Here is a 19,292-nt window from a genome sequence, read left to right on the forward strand (position 1 = left end):
TGGGTACATTTGTCCTGAGCTTTGGAGGCCTGCTGGACTTACACTGTCTTGCCAAAAATGTGCCTCCCAGCCGACCGGGGACTTAATGGGTGAAACGACCATGGGTGAAGCACCCATGCCTGTGGACCTGCATTACTGCATACTAGTGTGTAGTGTCAGATCAGATTTGGTGCCCCTGCCTTCCCTGGGCCTCAGACAAGCCTTGCATGGGCCTGTTGCCAGACATCTCTTCATGCGCTGTGGACTGGCTGCTTAGTTTAGTGAAGGCACACAAACATAGCTCTGGTTGTCCTGGAACTTCAGAGTTTTCTTTTTTTAAAGGAGGTTGGCCAGAATGATGCCTGGGCAGTATACTGGACAGTAGCATATTACGCGTTGGCAGTGAGACCTTATGGAAGCGTGAGCCCTCAGCAATTTACTAGCCATGCAGACTCCTGATGCCAGCCCTGCTGTAGCCATGGTACAGTATATGTTTAGAGCCTAGATTGCATGAAAATGGAGTTTCACATTCTCCAAAAATACAGAGATAATCTTGCTTTATTTTCCACTCAACAAAAATTCAGTGTCTGCTCTTGCTTCAGCCACAGTAGGGCAATTTGGATGAAGTGTCTAATATGACCCTGGCAAACAGGATTGTTAGTTTAGGAAAGGAGGCATTTTCTACCCCAAAATGGGAAAGCAGCTGTGTTATGACAAATGAGCTGGCATCTGGGCCTAATTCTTCATTGAAAAGGCCTGTTTCATATGTTATGTTTCTAGTGCATATATACAGAGCACATGTTAAAACGGGGGGGGGGGGGTACTGTACATGTGTGCTTAGAAAAATGCATACAGTGATTTAAAAGACATGTATATACCAGAAAGCCAGTGTTCAATTGGTGCTTTAAAATCACATTTCATCACCTGTAACATTTGACACAGCCCCCAATTTTGTCGTTTGTCTGCTTATGCTTTGCACTAATTTACTTAGGTGGCGTTTATTCTGTCTTTAAAATTATGCATTTTTAATTGATTTTAGGAAAAGACTGATGTGGAAGGAACACTGTTTGTTTACACAAGGTGGGGATTTTATTAATTTTAATATCAGTGTTTTAAATTCACACCATTCTCATACTACAAAAAAGAAGCACAGAAAAGTGATATCGTTGACTGGATCAAGAGGTACAAGTTTTTGAATTGCATGAAAGTCTTCATCACTTATGAAGGTTGAAAACATAAATTGGAAATTAAAGATACTTGGTCTGATGTTAACATGATAAGTGTAGAATTATTATTATTTTTTAAATACTGCAGATTGATGAACCTTGATGAAGAGAGTGACTCCCCATACCTTTCTCCTAAGATAATAAGGCAGTGAAAAACTTATAACAAGGTGTAAGGAGGAGGTTTCTGTGCAGACTAAACAAAGTATCAGGCAAATATTTCCGATGTCAAAGTTTTATGATACCGCGCCCTCTTTTAAACTTACTAGATCTTCCTTACAAATAATATTTAGAACTTTTTATATATTTCCTATATATTTTTAATAATAATAATAATAATAATAATAATAATAATAATAATAATAATAAATTTTATTTATATCCCGTCCTCCCCAGCCGGAGCCGGGCTCAGGGCGGCTAACAACACTAAAATAGTGCAACATTATAAAAACATCATAAGAATTAATTAAAATCAAAATTGATGGCAACCATAAACTAAAGTATTGTAAAGATTGCCAAAGGAGGGAGTCAGGCTGTGCCCTAACCAAAGGCCTGGTGGAACAGCTCTGTCTTGCAGGCCCTGCGGAAAGATGTCAAGTCCTGCAGGGCCCTTGTCTCTTGTGACAGAGCGTTCCACCAGGTTGGAGCCGCAGCCGAAAAAGCCCTGGCTCTAGTTGAGGCCAGCCTAACCTCTCTGTGGCCTGGGACCTTCAAGATGTTTTTATTTGAGGACCGTAAGTTCCTCTGTGGGGCATACCAGGAGAGGCGGTCCCGTAGATACGAGGGTCCTAGGCCGTGTAGGGCTTTGAAGGTTAAAACCAGCACCTTAAACCTGATCCTGTACTCCACCGGGAGCCAGTGCAGCTGGTATAGCACCGGATGAATGTGATCCCGCAGCGAAGACCCCGTAAGAAGTCTCGCTGCGGCATTCTGCACCCGCTGGAGTTTCTGGGTCAGTCTCAAGGGCAGCCCCACGTAGAGCGAGTTACAATAATCCAGTCTGGAGGTGACCGTCGCATGGATCACAGTGGCTAGGTCAGGGCGAGAGAGGTAAGGAGCCAACTGCTTAGCTTGGCGGAGATGAAAAAATGCCGCCTTTGTTATAGCTGCAATCTGCGCCTCCATGGAGAGGGAGGTATCGAAGATTACACCCAAACTCTTAACGGACGGTGCTGGCACTAATTGCACCCCTGCAAGAGATGGGAGTTGCCCCCTCAATCCCATATCGTCCCGTCCCAGCCAGAGGACCTCTGTCTTCGAAGGATTTAACTTCAACCGGCTCCCACGTAACCATCCAGCCACAGCTTCCAAGCATCTGATCAGTGTGTCTGGGGCCGAGTCAGGATGGCCATCCATCAACAGATAGAGTTGGGTGTCATCAGCATACTGATGGCAGCCCAGCCCAAAACTCCGGACAAGCTGGGCGAGGGGGCGCATAAAGATGTTAAAAAGCATCGGGGAGAGAATCGCACCCTGAGGCACTCCACACACCAAGGAGTGGCGGGATGACAGTTCCCCCCCAAGCGCCACCCTCTGTCCCCGACCAGAGAGAAACGAGCGCAGCCATTGAAGGACTGTGCCCTGGATCCCCACGTCGGCGAGGCGGTGGTCCAGAAGTTAGTGATCGACCATGTCGAAAGCTGCTGACAGATCTAGAAGAATCAGCAGCCCTGACCCGCCTCGATCCAGCTGTCTACGAAGATAATCTGTTAGGGCGACCAGAGCCGTCTCGGTCCCATGACCAGCGCGGAAGCCGGACTGGAATGGATCCAGAGCCGATGTTTCATCCAGAAACCTACCAAGCTGTTCAGCAACCGCTCTCTCAGTCACCTTACCCAGGAATGGAAGATTCGAAACTGGGCGGTAATTGGATAGATCTAAGGGATCTAATGATGTTTTCTTTAAGAGCGGACGCACCACTGCCTCCTTCAGTTCCCCTGGGAATGTCCCGGTGCCAAGGGACAAATTGATGATATCCCCCAGGGGGGCCCGCACCTCGTCTGGACATGCTCTAATCAGCCAAGACGGGCACGGGTCGAGAGGACAAGTGGTGGGTTTTCCAGCTTGGAGGAATCTGTCCACATCGGCTGGGGATATCCTGTCAAAGTGGTCCAATACTGGACCCGAGGACAGTCGAGGGGCCTCCAGTTCCTTTATTGTATCCAAATTGGCAGGGAGGTCATGGCGGAGCGACAGGACCTTCTCCGCAAAAAAGCTCGCAAATGCCTCACAGCTGTGTGTCGAATTGTTATTTAAATTTGGCTGTCCTTCGAGGGACGTTAAAGACCGAATTATACTAAATAATTGTGCCGGGCGAGAGCTAGCGGATGCAATGGAGGCCGAGAAGTAGGACTTCTTAGCGGCCTTCACTGCCATCTCGTAGGTTTTCATAAAAACCCATAAGATGTTCTTGAGGCTCCGTCACGGGCACCCCGCCATACTCGCTCTAGCCGTCTGAGGTCCCGCTTCATTTTCCGGAGCTCCTCAGTAAACCAGGGAGCCCGGTTTCTGCGGGGTCGCAGAGGGCGCTTAGGTGCGATCTCATTGATGGCTGCCAGGAGCTGGGTATTCCAGCCCTCAACAAGCTCAGTCAATGAGTCGCCAGGGGGAGAAAGGTCCCGCAAGGCTTGACGGAATCTATCAGGGTCCATCAGCCTCCGTGGGCGAGCCCAAATCGGCTCACCACCTAAGCAGGGTGGGGGTGGAACATCAATCCTGGCTTTCAGAGCGTAGTGATCAGACCATGGCACCTTCATCGAAGGAAACATGATCATATCTATACCGACGCCAAAGATCAGATCCAGCGTGTGGCCTGCTTGATGTGTGGGGCCCGAAACAAACTGGGAGAGCCCTAAATAATAATAAATAATAACTAAATAATAATAAAAATAAGAACAATGTGAAACACAAGCTTGCTACTACTAGTAGTAATAAATTGTAATTGTTTAGGGTTTTGAAAGTGCTAAAAACCCTGTAAGGAAGGTCAGTACAGTCATACCTTGGTTTTTGAACAGCTTAGTTCTTGAAAGTTTTGGCTCCCGAATTCCGCAAACCCAGAAGTGACTGTTCTGATTTGCGAACTATTTTTGGAAGCCAAACGGCCAATGGGGCTTCCACAGCTTCCGATTGGCTGCAGGAGCTTCCTGCAGCCAATCAGAAACCATGCTTTGGTTTCCGAACATTTTGGAAGTCGAACAGACTTTATTGTGTTGTTATTCTTGTATAGCCTAAAGGCAGTTGAGACCAAGAAAACAGGGCTTGCCTACAGAGTAATACCTGGCAAGTTGATTCCAGAGATTTAAACCGAATATTTTCCAGTTCAAATTCATACATTCCACAATTCAGACTGTTAAAAACCACTTCAGACTGTCAAAAAGTAAAATGAGGAACAGAGATAAGAGAGTATTTTTCTGCATCTATTTCTGGAAACCATTTTATAAAGACAGTTTTATTTATAACCTGCTGGTGCTGCAAGTTAGGGGAGAAATAAGTGTGTTTTTTAAAATGTTGAAAGTAAGCCTTCTGTTAGGAATAAAAGTAAAATGAACTGAACAAACGAATCTTATAATTCTCTGATTATCATCATGTTTGCTGCTTTCTATCATTTCCACCCTTTGTTTCATTTTCTGTCACCTCCCTTCCTGTAATGCACATTCCTTGTGGCTTCAGGGTACAGAGACATCCTTAGAGGACTACCAAACTTGGAATGTCTCCCACACGTTAAGCCAGTGTCTTTTCACTGGTATCAAACACAGTTCAAAATTGGAACATTCTACATGTACCCATTTTAATAACCGTGTGTTGAAAAGGTTAAAAAAGGCAAAGGTTAAAAATGGGAATAAAGGCCCTCTGTGTAGCGAATTTCCTTAGTGTGCCCATTCTTGCTTCATCATAAAAAGGAAGTTATAATGTAAAGGGTGCAACTAATCCGACACTGTTAAAGTGGAGCAGGCCTCTGATGGTTAAAGTGTACGTTTGGGCAGAGTGCTTTGTATGCACAAGAGATTCAGATATTTTTAAAAACTGTTCTTTCATATATTAGTTTTTAACTAGCTGAGCTCTTGTTGGGAGCACTGTTGCTTAGCCCTCACAAATTGTTATCTTTTGTATTTAAATAAAAATAAGGTAACTGCAGGTAAACTGCAGAAGCAGTGAATTAAAATAAGATATGTAAATTTCTAAAGTAGTAGAGGAGGATATTGATTATAACAGTGAGAGGGTGCCGTTCTAAGAGGAAGAGGAGTCTGACCTGTACTGAAGTTGGTAAAAAAATAAAAATGCTGCCTCCCCAAAAGCCAAGTCTTTTCTTAGGCTTTCAGATACTTTAGTAAAAAATATAGCCATACCTGTAGAACAAAGTGTTTTAAAATATAATTTCATTCAGTTATTTTTCATTGACTGTGGAGGGCTTTATTTCTGATCGTTTTTCAGATCAGCTTCACCGAAGTATGGATTCACTATTATGAATAGGCTGAGTATGGAAAATCGGACAGAACCCATAACTAAAGATCTGGATTTCCAGTTGCAGGACCCTTTTCTGCTTTACAGAAATGCCAGATGTGAGTAACACTTTCGTGCATTAACTAAACTCATTCTTGGGGTTGAAGTATGCTTCTTCCAAGCTGCTTCTTGAAAATCTCTGTGGAAATTTTCAAAACTTGAAAAAGTAGTTTTAAAGTTTCTTACTTTTCAAGAAAGCAGTTGAAAATCCTGGATTGGCTGCACTAGCAAGTTCTCCAAGGGAAACTCCATATCCAGCTATTCCTTGAAGAGACTTGCAAAGAGTCGATCAGTGGCACTTCAAAGTACTGCAGAGGGTTATTTGCAAGCACCCAGGATGGTGCTTTGGTGTCCTGACTTTTGCTAGGACTTCAAAGCGCTCCATCATTTGATGTCATTGTGATGTCAGGTGACTGCTGTGAGAGATAGGGTATATAAGGATACGGCCCGTAGCCAGATCCAGTTCTCCACCCCTGTTGTATAGCAAGTTCCTGGGTTCTCTAGCACAAGCAAGAAATGGGTATGTTCATACAGGTGGGCTCAATAACTCCCACTGAGATATGTGATAAGCTCATGTTTATAGCAGCAAGGGCTTAATCAGTGATACTGATAGCTTTCTAGTGGTCTCAGTTTATAGGTATTTGTCTGAAGGATTTTTACTCTGCTCTTCAGCTGATAAAGGTTCCCATTTGTCCTGAAGGATGACTGTGTTGCCTTGGCTGCCTTCTAACACTGACGAGGCTGGATTCCTCAGGCTGCTGATTTTAGATGTCACAAAAGGGTATCAAATTGTTAGTTATTCTAATTACTAATATTATTATCAGTAGTAGTAGTAGCCACGTATTTTTACTGCCAGGAAAAGGTTCTAATGGGATTTTCTGCCTCGGGTGCCAAAATAACTTTGCTGGCCTTGGGTACTAGGCCCTCTGACTTGTCGGGGTGTATGGGGTGCAATTTATTCCTCCTCAGGGAGGAAAATGTCTTGAGCCAGCCTTTATCGTGACAATGAAATTTCATTAGTACACCAGCCATGTGTCTTATCCAGCAACCTAACCTACAGAATAGTCTGCATGAGTCATGAGCAGGCTTGCCAAAATAATGAGACAAGCGCTAGTTTAGAACCCCATGGTGGGAAAAGCAGTGACAGGGGCATTTGGGCAGAGAAGAAGCAGGGAGTGGAAAAAGTATATACTCCCCCCCCCCCCCGCTTCAAATTTCCCTGTCCCATGCCTGCCTGCTGGCCTGCTTACCTTTTAATGTGGCATTAGGGCTCGTTTAAACAACATTTGCATGTAATTTGTAGTTAGTAGTTCTTTATGTAACACTAGCATCTAGCAAGCCTGAACAGCTTGTAGTTCTGTTGTGCTTTCACAAATGCATATTAATAAACAATCCATCTGCCTAAGAGATTACAGCATTCTCTAGGTTTTAAATACCAAATTAGACTCATAGGCATAACAAACACTTGAAGAGGATGAGAAAAGCTGGGTTGTTTTCTGTTGTGTTTGTACACATATGGGTTACCCACACCATATAGTGATATCAAGGACTGATTTTTCTCTTCCAGTTCACATGTTGGCCTTGAGGAAATGTGGTGTCCCAAGAACTCTTTAGAAAGCAGGGATTCTGTACACTTGGGAATCGGAGCACTTTTGGACATGGGACCAATGCAGATGCAATCTTTATGCTCCCTCTTTCCCATAGTTGAATGCCTGTGGGAATGCATGATTTGCCCTCCACAAATCTCCTCTCCTCTCTTGGGCAGAAATGCTACCCTTGCTCTTAATCATGGTTAAAGGAATTAAGCACTAATCATAAACAGGGATCAGCCTGGATTTGAAACCATACAGCGAAGGTAGTCATATAAATAAGCCCATAAGTTATTAACCTATTGCAGCTGGCACAGGAAGGATGGAGAGCAGTAGCAGACAGCATGGTGGAATGGCACTTCTCATCTGACCTGTCAGTTTCATTGCTGCTGCTTACAGGAAGTAGAGGGGGAGGGAAAAGGTCCATTGTTGGAGACAAATCTGGCACTCCTGCTGGTGAATTTGCAACACACTGAACTGGCTTCCACCTTGTCTCCTCCCCCTCTACCTCCCTTTAAGCATTGGTGATGTGACCAACTGGAGGTTGAGTCAGTCACCATAACCATGCTGACCTCAACTGATGAGGAGCTCTGCCCCACTTGCAATAGCTTGATGTGTGTGTCAAAGGGTAGTGTTTAAATATAAGGCTGTTTGGTTGGTTGGTTGTTGTTGTAGTAGTAGTAGTAGTAGTAGTAGTAGTAGTAGATGACAGCATATTTAAACAGCAAACTATTCAGCAAAATAAAGTGAGATGCCTTAGGTCAATTAGTGAGCAAAATAATATAAGACAGCAACATTGCATCACAGGAGGGCCAGAGAAAATCCTCCTCCAAAGCTAGAGGATTAAAGGAATACTGTCACCAATTCTCTATCTCGCAGTCTTAGTGGGTAGAAACCTGACATACCATGAGAAATAAAAAATAAAGAAACAGAAAGCTAGTGTTCCCAAACTAGAACAATACAGAGTGCTCTTGACACCACCCCATGCCAACTATTAGTATCACAACACAAAGACTCTTAACTTTCTGCACTGCTTCCTGTCCCAGCCATCCCATATTTAAATAGCAAAAGGAAAAAGAGAGAAGTTTGTGCCTCTCTTTGTCTTTAGGGACGCCTGCAATGCATTCTGAACCATTGCTTAACCTTCGTCTCCTCCTTACATCATGCCAGTGGCTATTGCAGCACTGTTCCTTCCTATGCTGCTGAACTAATGTGAGAATCCCTGGGCCACATCAGAAGAGCTTGTTTTGCGCCTCCTCCCCATGCTAGTGTTATCCCAGATTCCAGAGAGTGCAGCTGCTTACGGTGTTTCCTCCCTCACCCCTTTTTATGCAATGCTGGGCTTTGCCTGAAAACCAGGGGCCATAATGCCTCCATCACAAGTGAATTTATAAGGTATTAACACCATTAGTTGAGAGCGATTGGGAAGGACAGAGGAGTAATGTTTGCCAGCTTTGTAAAACAAGCCCTCAAAAGTTACTAGCCTTCAAACATTTTTACAAGTGTGCTGGGGGCTAACAAAGGCAGAAGAGAGAGACACATTTCTGCTGCGCTCTTTCAGCTGCCTGTTTCGTTTCACATTAAACATAGGAAGGACAGGGGGCTCCATCCCTCCTTTCCCAGTCTGCTCACTTCCTTGTATGGAATTCCTGGTTGCCGATGGCTACCGAACTGATTCTTAAATGCAAGGCTGGGCTAAGGCATGTGAGACTTGGCTCAAATTAAGCTCTTATCTGCATAGCTTGGCATTACGGTTGTTCTGACTAAGTGTGCACATGTGCAGTTGCCATGGATAATCTTGGTGTCTTTTCCTGGAGCATGCAAGATCAAGGCTGAGAACAAAATAACTGCTACAGTTGTAGAAGAACAAGAAGTAGAAAATTCCTTCCCCTCCTTGTTCTGTAAAAAGCATTCATTTCTGTTCCTCTTGCTTGCCATCTGGGTAGGAACCCTGGACATTATGACACCCTTAACCAGCCAACATCAGCAGTGGTTTTTGTCTACCATGTCATCTGTTCCTCTCAAATCTTCAGTCTTCTCTAGATCTCGTTAGAGTGGACTATGAATAGTTGTTATAGCAAGTCTCGTTATAAAAAATTAGGAAACAAAATGTTTTGAAGTAAAAGTATGATCCATCTGAGCTGAACTACTTTTTAAAGTCCCATTTGATTTCAGTAGGACAAAACTAGCCATGCATTGAACTCCCCCCCCCCCCCGAGATCAACAGGACTTGAAAGTGCTTGATTTTAGCTCAAAATTCCCTGGGTGAAAATGTGATTGATAATTGAACCTGTTCACATCTCCATACCCATTGGATACTTGCTAAAATATGCTGACTATTCTAGTTCATCCTCACATAATGGCCCAGTTTGGAATATATTATCTCAGCTCCTTTGCTCCTCCCTTCGTGGCATGAGCCAGGAAGTATCTAATTAACTACAGTGTTCATTTTTGTCTAAACCATGGGTTGTCATCCTGGTCCCTACTGCCCACTAGTGGCCGTTTCAGGATTCTGGGTGGGCGGTAGGGGGTTCTACGGCACAAGCTGAATCCTCCTTCCATTGAGCACTGGTGGGCGGTAAGGAAATTTTACCATCAAGAAAGATGCATTAGTGGGCGGTAGGTATAAAAAGGTTGACTACCCCTGCTCTAAACTGTGGCTGCCAGCTGTGTCTGATCTCTAAATTTCCAGCTTTGGAACAAGCTGGGATCTATGGTTGAGGATTCTGACTTACTCCAAAGCTGGCAACCATAGTTTCCCAGTATAGATGGAACAAGAAATTGTGGTTAATTGCAGACTTTCTGGGTAGATGGTTGGCACTATGAAGGAGCGAAGGGGCTGTTTGCATGGGCAAAAGGCTTGTTCATATCTTGCCTTAATAAGCCACAATATGATGGTCCAAACACAACTTTGCTTTTAAATACTTAAAATAATTGTTTGCTATTTTTCTTAAACTGGATGCTTTCCCCTCCCTACCCCTCCAATTCAAAAGTAGTTCTATTCTAGGGGTAAATACACTTCATAACCTCAGCTGTAATCAGGCGTAGATTCAATAATAGTTATTTGCTTGGACTAGCTAACTATAGCCTAGAAGCAAAATTAGTGCTTACTGTAAGAAAATTACCTCTTTATGCCCTTCCATTAAATTGGCTAGTACTTATATTCTTCAAATAACATTTTTTCTGTTGTATATTATTTTGAATAACATATTTTTGTATATATTTTAGCCCTGGTTAAACTATTCTGTGTAATATAAAAATGAGCACTTCATATATTCAAGCATAATTCTAGCAATAACAGAACTTTGAAAGTCAAGTAGGAGGACTAAACAACTAAATGAAACCCTAACCCTTTGCTTAGGCAGTATTTGAAGTCAGTTTGGTTTCATTATACATGTGTATCTGTAGGTATCAAATGAAACAGAGATCTGTTAGTAATGGCAAGGGACAGAACTTTTGCTCCTGGGAAGTAAAATACTTTCATGCTGTAAAGAGAAGTATTATAGTGTGGGTTACTAGTATATAATTTCCCTGAACAGGAACTTTCCTTCAACTGTGTTGTGCAAACAATTCTATATTTTTACAGTAGACTATCACAGAACTCTAAGTTGAAAAGTTCCAAAAGGTCCTCTAGATTAGTGGCTTACATATTCAGTAAATATTACATTATGGGTCTTATGGGCAGAAAAAAACTGAGATGACATTGCAGGGCAAATTGAGTAACGTGACATCAAACTGTTATAACAGTGTGCTCAGCCTTTTCTATTATGCAGGTCTAAAAACCACAGTTTTGCTACATGTTGGTCTGACAGCAAACTTTTCCCCCTGGTATAGAAACATAGATTTATAAATGTATGCTTTTAAAGAAGGAAGACCTGTTTCAGTTTTAAGTCATGCACCAGCTGTACTATGTATTTTTATGTATAGACCATCATATGACATATCATATTTCATAGGGTGGCTTGCCACTTGAAGAACCTCCTGATAATCTTCAGAGGAGCCTATTTTCCCCTAGAACACATATTTAAAGCTGCTGGTATAGAACCACTTTCCTGTTCTGAGGTAGAACTGTATACAAAGCAAACAATATCCACATTATACTCATTGCCTATAGATTTCTTGGAACTCTAGTACAAGTCTTCTCCATTGGATGTCTTATCTAAACTTTCAGCACATTTTGACCTAGGCTCCCAACACTTGTTGGAGAACCATTGATAGATCATTCTGATACACCAAAAATACCAATTCATTACAGTATCCATCTTCATTAATATTCAGTATTGTATCAGAGCAAAACTATGCCATGTGAGAAGAGGTGGAATGAAGTGCTTAAGATAACAATGCTATGCAGACTGTCAACGGCTGGTGCTGATTTTGCAATGATTCTCCACTCTCGGAGGTAAAATCTGAGGGGTGGTATGAGAGGCACTTTTTGAGTTTTCTGCAATTATGGATGGTTCCGAATTCATAAAAAGACTAATGCAGTACACTGTACAGTGCCAGAGGTTCCCTTTCTGGATTTCAAAACATAGACAGTACAGTTTAGTCTGGACATATTTTGTTGAGAAAATATGGCCAACTGTGGCCATATTGGACATTTCTTTGAGATAAGATAGGCCTTTCCAAGTAGACTGGACAGTTTTATTTGAAAAAGGAGACATTTGAAGTGGCTTACTGTTCTTGTTCCATACTGTTATTATATACCCATTATGAGAGCTTCTGTATTCTGATTTTGTGCAAACATTTAAAAGTAATCAAAATTATTTGTGACCATGTACTGAGTAATTTTGAAAAAAGAGAAATTAGAAAACAAAAATCTCTGACACAGTGAGCATTTGGAAACCAGTCTTGTTATCACAGTTTTAAGAAGCTAGACATCAGTTCTCTGCCAAATTATTTAGGCATATTTATTTCTGAAATTGTCTGTCTCTGTAAGTACTCTGGGAATTCTCAGTTCTAAAGACCTTTCTTATAAATTTAGAAATAGAATTTTAGAATATTTCACCTGCAGATACCAAAATATTCACTCTATTTTTTCAGATATCATAAAATACAGTTATCTTTTCATTGAGTTTTGTATATCATGTTGCTATGGGTCCTTACCTCCTGGTGTGATGTAGAAGCAACTGAGTTGGGTTTCATGGACCATCTTGCCAGTATACTTCACTCCAGGCTCCCCTGGGTGGTGCGTAGGAAGTGGACGATAAGCTGTAGTAGCTTGCCGAACAATGGTCTGAAACATCCTGTTCTTCAAAATGAAGTTTCACAGTCCAAACGGATAGATGGCAAAAGTGAACTCTTTGTGTGACAGTGACAATTTCATTAGAAGTATTCAAACCTAGTAGCTGGAAAATTTGCAAAAATTGTACAATTTTGTTAAAACTCCCAAAGGCAGACCGAAGGAAACCACTTTACAATCTGAGCGATATCTTGTGTGTCGCTCCTTGGTTTTTTCAGTTCTTCCCAGTCTTTTTCTTGCGGTCTGTGCCTTGTGCTTGCTTAGAATCCTTCTCCTCTGTTAGTTTTACAGGGAAAACTTGGACTCAGAAGTGAGGATAATGGGCTCCATCTGCCTGTCAGTTCATCACCTCCCTGAGTCATAGAGGTCTCTGGTTTTCATACATCACCACCACTGTCTCTGATAATGTACCCTTGTTTTGGAGGAATATGTCTTTCTAAAGGGGTTCTTGGACTTTATGGACTTCACCCAGAGAGAAATTTTCATCAAATGAGTGAATTACATATTTTTTTTAATGAGAACCAGGCCAATAGAGTTACAAAACGGTGATACACACGAGTCTTATGCAATGGAAGTTTGATGCATATTTTGCAGTGCGTTTCTAGATTCTTTCATCTATATGCAATGTGATAAAGTGGTTGCTTCAGTGCCAGCCCTGAAAACTAGTCTTCTAACATTTTTCAGCAATTAAAAAATAACTCCCAGATAACATCTCCTTAAAAGGAAAGGAATGCCGTTTACCCCATAAGTATGCAACCTTTCCAGTGAAATTAATCTGAGATTGCAAATGGCTCCACAGACTGATGGGTGAATAAGCTTGTTTTTGTGTCTGGGATTGTAAATCATTCAGGGGCAGCATGCTTTAAATGATGGTGTTGCCTTAACTTTATATTCGGATGCTATGCATGTGGTTAGTAGTCTGTCCCAGCCAGGAGACTGCCCTATTGTAAACATGCATTCCTTACTGGGTCCACACAGTGCTCAAGATACTGTTGAAAACACCACTCACTCCTATCTGTATTGCATTCATTTAAAGTGCTACTTTGCATTTCTGAGCCTGCAATCCTGTGGCATTTGAGCTATTTTTATTTTTTTAACGAAAGCAGCCAGGGCACTGTTAAGGGAACTTAAACACCATTATAGGATTATAAATCCCTTTTCTTCCAAGCAGAAGTTAACCACAGATTTCTTGAGCTAAAGAGAGATTTCCACTCTTGCTAATCAATCTAATTCAATCCATAACTTGTCACAAGAGATGGATTTAATTTGTTTTGAGGCATCTGGTTTAGGCAATCATTTTGGGATTGTGATATTTAAGTATGTAACAACTCTTGTCCATATAACATGTATGCAGGTACCACCAGATTCAATAAACACATGCATAGGTGTGGTGTCATATGGGAGTCCTAATTTGAAATAGAAGTGAAGTGTGCTGCACTTAACACCCGTGAAGGAAAATGAAGAGCAAGCAGTTCTTCATTTCTTTTCTGATAAGGGAGGAATTGAGAACTGGTGTCATAAGGAGATGGCAGGTATATTTGGCCTATAAAACCCTACTGCACTCTAGTCAAAGGGAGAATTGCAGGGAGACTCTCTGCATTAGACAATAGGTCGGGAGTCCAGCAGATAAGTTGATATTATCTGGCCTCTTTTACAGCTTCCCAGATGGGTTTTCTTGCTGGTCTGGACAAACTGCTATTGAGTCTGACACTGTTAGGAATGCATTCTGATCCAGTCCTTTGCCCTTTGCAGGTCATGTGGGGTACCAGTTCATCAAATGTGATATCCATCACATTTATATTTTCAAGTGAAGAGACTTCTCATGTTGATTTTTCTAGTTCTGTGTGCCTTAAGGCATTTTTTATTTGACACTTTATGTTATGATAAAAATAAACAAATTGATTCATGCTTTGTATGGTTTTAAACTGTTGTTGAAAAAGTTCAGGCTTAACGGAGTGCATTTAAAAAAACCCAACAACTATCCAGTTGTGTAGGAATACTAAAATATTTCCCTGGGGAGAGCTTTTGCTCAAAGTGCATTGGGATCCTTTCACTGAAGTTGTTCACTTGCACTATTTTGGACCCCACAACCACATTTTTATTGTGTTCATCTGTTGTGCTATCCCGTTGCGATTCTTTAGGACTCAGTATTGTTCCCATATTACGGATGTAGGATGAGTACGTGAGGCTGAGATATGGTGGCTTTCCAAAGACTGCGTAAATTCATTTCTGAGGTGAGATTTGAACCAATGACTTCCTGAATTCCACCTCAAGCTCTAGGCCCCTTTGTTATACTAGCTTTCTTGCAGTTTTTAGTTAGAATTTATTGCTGAGCATAAAGAGGACTAATAAAGAATTGAGAATATTGTTGAACAGTTGTCTGAAGTGGATTCTTAGTAGGTCTGTTCATAGGAGCCAATTCCTAGGGACCAAGGTCCCTTCAGGGGCCCCTCCCCCATAAAATAAATTTTGAGGAGGCTGGGCCTCCCCAAATTTGATGGGAATTGCCATTCAAATGGTATGGTGTGCCACATCATCTGATCGGTTATGCAGGGCGGGGCTCCCCCTCCCCCCCCCCCGGTATTTTATTTAAGTTGGCATCCCTGAGTCTGTTCATATAATAGTCAAAGTGTAGCACAAGAAAAGCTGCATTGGAATAGTTTGCAATTAAGTGATTTGTGCACAGATTACCATTTTGAAGCGATTAATCATCCAAGTAATTTTTCTGAAGAACAGGAATGCGCAGAAATTTAGAATCGCATTGACAGACTGATACAGAAAATACATCAGCCCCATGTACAATTTCTGCTTAAGCACTCAGGCAATGCTTTTAAAAAGCCATTTCGCAAATTCAAAACATTATGTTAGAAATGAGCCTAAGATGAAGCAATGTTAAGTAATGAAGGTATACATTAAAAAAGAGGGAAGCAAAAACTGTTGGTGTATTTCACAGGTTAAGATGAATTGTTCTTGTCTGTAGTCTTCAGACTGCTCACTTGCACATTAATCCCATTGACTTCAGGGGCGAGCCTTGACATTAAACAGTGTATTTTGCCCTAATCCATTGAACAGCATGTGCAGCTAAGGCTCTTCATAAACCTTGGAAGGCAAGACAGTAAGCGCAAGCTGTTCTGCAGTTTGTAACAAGAAAGGACCAATTGCACGTGACAGTACTCAGTTACTGGGTCTTGGGTCACATGACACAAGCTGCAGCACAGTCTTTCAAAATAGGAGATTGAACCCTAACCCTATTCACTGTCTTGTTCAAAGGCGAAATTGCATCCTTTCATTACTGAAAACTCATTTCTCAAGCTGCACTCTCATTTGTCAGCAAGTCTCTTATTGGAAAAACATGTTGGCTATACGCAGCAAGAGAAAATAAAGAATGCTTAGCTGGGAAAAAGTAGGAAACATTCTCTTTGTTGCTTGTTGAATTAAAAAATGTCACAGGAAACATTTATGGTGATAAAATATGATGATGTAAATAGAATAAAAAATTGTGATGTAAATATGAAGTGCAAATTAAAACAATATTTAGGTAATTAAAAATAATGCTAGCCCTGAAATAACATCTCTGACTTGGCAAACAAGCTTAAGTTTATTGGGATGTGTTTGAATGCATTTGCACAAATTCAGCATTTAATACAGGCAAGTAAAGAATATATGAAACCCAAATCTGCAATTCCCAGGGGGAGAAAGTTCAAATTGAGAACTCCCAAAGGAGCGCCATGACAGCAAATGACCAATTGATCTTGTCTGGATGTACGCTTAATTTGAGGTGGTAGATTTCAGTTAGGGTCTCATATGTACAGCATATGATTTACTCCAAGGCTATAGTCTCCTTTGAGAATTAGAGCGAGTGTATTTAATAATATTTCCTTGTAATTCCTCCTGAGGTTGCTTTGCTTTATAAATTAGCCCCTGGGTGCTGAAACTAAGATAGAAATTACACCTTTGGAAATTGAATAGTGCATTGATGTGGTTGTATCTGGTTTTGATCTCATGAGGGCAAATTATAAATAGTGGAGACCATGCAAGAATTGTAGGGAAATATATTATGGTAATCTATGTGCCTGCAGGTGTGTTTCCACCATGAGTGGGGGTGGAATTATTCCTTGTTTGGGCAGGAAGATGCTGCAGTTTAGCAGGCAATAACTCAGTGCAACTGAACTCCATGCCAATTTACTTCATAGCAAACATATAGCACAGCCACCTAATTGGATTTGAGTTCCAGTGAAGTAACCTTCAAGTTAATCTGCTTAGGCACTTGATGTTCAAAAACCTAACTTTAACTATTGAGTGCACTTAAAATTGCATTGCAGAAGGTGTGACATCACGTTCTGTATTCAGATGGTCTGAGGACAAATGCTATTTTCACATTCAGCATGGAAATAAGTGCATATATCACTCCTTAATTTGGGACCTAAAATAGCTCTCATTATCACCTTCAATAGATTTTTTTACTAAACACTTCTGGGGTGGGGCTTGTTGGCTTGTGCTTCAAGATTTAATTTCCTTTTTCTGTATAAAATGTGGACATATTGTCACAATGTAAAACCAACAACACCTCCTGAATTATGTATACAGGCGTCCTGGACCTACTACAATCTATTGTGTTAAATGCTTTATTTAGACAAGTAAAACAAAAATCTGGGACATTGATAGAAAATGTTCTGTAAAAATGGGTGCAGTCTTTTAAACATTGCTGCTATTTATAGTGATTATTTACCCCCAAATGTTCAGAACAAATCTCTTAGCAGACTTCAATTTTCAGTTATTCCAGGATTTCCAGTTTACCAAAGCGATGATAGAAGGGGAGACTGTCTTTCACTCCAATAACAGAAGGTTTATTACACTGCATATACTTTGTTCTCTCTATCAACATTCCCCAACTAATCATGTAGAAGACCACATAAGACCTGATCACTCTGAAAAGCACTCCAGAAAGTACCCCCAATTCCATTCCATTCAGATGGGTAAAAGTTGCCCATTCATTCAAGGCATTGGGGCTAGTTTCCAGCAGCCAGAGGTCCAAATTATGTGGGTTTTCAAACGTTAATAAAAATAAATAAATGCAGACCTCATTGATGGGGCTGCGGACAGTGTTGCACAAGTAGAAGTTGGAAGGACCTGGTACGTTGGTACAGAGCCAGAACAGAAACTGGAAGGTATGGGGAGCAGCCAAATATTTGCATCATATAGCAACAGGGGGAAGGTAAAATGCAACTGTTTAAGGCTTACAAGATATTTTTGAAACCTTTACAAAGCCAGAGGGTGCTGGAAAGCATTGTAATGTGTTGCTCATTGTTTGTGTTTGATGTGCATTTACAGTGTCCATTTATGGAATTTGGTTTTATGATAAGGAAGAATGCCAAAGAATTGCAGAGCTCATGAAAAAGTAAGTGCTGGTGGTCAAAGAAGCCCTTGGAGGATTTTATTTGTGTTCTTTTGCATGTTATCGCATTGTTCATTATATTGAAACTGTTTAAGATTAACCCCCTTTATATTAACAGCATAAATGGGCTCATCAAAGCAGAAAGGTCAACTGATGCTGTGGTACTGTGCACACTTAAATAGCAGTAAGTCTTATTGAAATCAATGGGACTTACTTCTGAATAAAACTACATAGGATTGCACTGTGAAGCATATTTTAATTTGGACTAATGCATTTTGGATTTGTTCAGGGAAAGTTTCCTTCATTGGGAGGAAAGCTCTTATTTGATAAAGACTGAGGAGGAAATAAATCACAGGCAAATGTCTGTAAATTGTAATTTATTTTTATACTTTGCAATTTATTTTGTATAGTCTATTCCTCTTGATCTCACTTGCCCTGGTATATGGAGAAGTATGCAACTTTATTTCCTACTCCTTTGAAATAGGACTGTTTGTAAGATTAACCTGCTGAAACAGGTTAGTGCCTTCAGTAAAACTTGGATTATACAATTAAGCCGGGGACCATATACATTCAATAAATGTTATAAATGTGCTTACTATAGTATATAGAGATCAGTTCATAGTATTTTTAATATATTTGTTTTATAATATCCAAGCACTGACAGATAGCATCTCTTTCTAAGTGCCCTGAATGATGAAATTCCACCACGGGGTGGATTAGCTAGGTACCGGTTTGAGGGATCCTATCTGGATTGCTGAGGTCAGAGGTCCTCCAGGCCATAATCTGAGGTGGCAGTGGCTCTTTAGGGTGTCAGACAGGGTCTCTCCCAGTCCTACCTGGAGATACCAGGAGTCAAACCTGGGGTGTTCTACATGCAAAGCAAATACTGTACCACTGAGGTAAGGCCCTTCCCTCTCTCTCTTTGGTAATCCTGTAGCCATCTGTGTGGTAATGGTAGCTAGGCCACTTGCAGAGGCATTCCAGTTATTCTGGTTCCCATGTTACTTTTACACTCGCTTTGTATCTAATGCCATGCTCTTGCAATTGGTTGTACATATGATGTTTGGGCTGTAACTTTCTAAAGATACCAGGGTGGAGTCCAGTGTAGAATCTGGTGCAGGTATGCTCAATTTATCATCTAAATTCTAACTCTAACCAGATGCCTGCAGCTTAGAGGATTTATCAGGGGAGTTAAATTTGCCTGGGCATAACAATGGACCAGCCAACCTTTGTTTTTGCCCAGTTACATTACAGTGTAATTACTGTGAAACGATCTACAGATTTACTTCTCCTGCTAGGCATTGATCAGGAAATTCTACAAGACCTGGAAATGGATGTTCAAAAGAGTCCATCTGCTGTAGAGAAAG

The 19,292-nt window shown here is 41.2% G+C and overlaps 1 protein-coding gene across 6 annotated transcripts in view; it reads left to right on the plus strand.

Moving 5' to 3' along the window:
• Positions 1 to 19,292, plus strand: part of DCP1B (decapping mRNA 1B) — a 38,242-nt gene that overhangs the window by 1,664 nt on the left and 17,286 nt on the right. For 3 of the 6 annotated variants that reach the window (XM_081210038.1, XM_081210039.1, XM_081210040.1), the window contains exons 2-5: positions 322 to 460; positions 1,019 to 1,059; positions 5,634 to 5,761; positions 17,862 to 17,928. In XM_081210038.1, the coding sequence (XP_081066164.1) occupies positions 425 to 460; positions 1,019 to 1,059; positions 5,634 to 5,761; positions 17,862 to 17,928 (272 nt within the window). In that variant the 5' untranslated portion in view covers positions 322 to 424. The remainder of the gene's footprint in view (positions 1 to 321; positions 461 to 1,018; positions 1,060 to 5,633; positions 5,762 to 17,861; positions 17,929 to 19,292) is intronic. The other 3 variants (XM_081210037.1, XM_081210041.1, XM_081210042.1) reach the window with 2 other exon arrangements.

This window comes from Podarcis bocagei (assembly GCF_964188305.1).
Source record: "Podarcis bocagei genome assembly, chromosome: 10".
In the NCBI taxonomy this organism is placed as follows: Eukaryota; Metazoa; Chordata; class Lepidosauria; order Squamata; family Lacertidae; genus Podarcis; species Podarcis bocagei.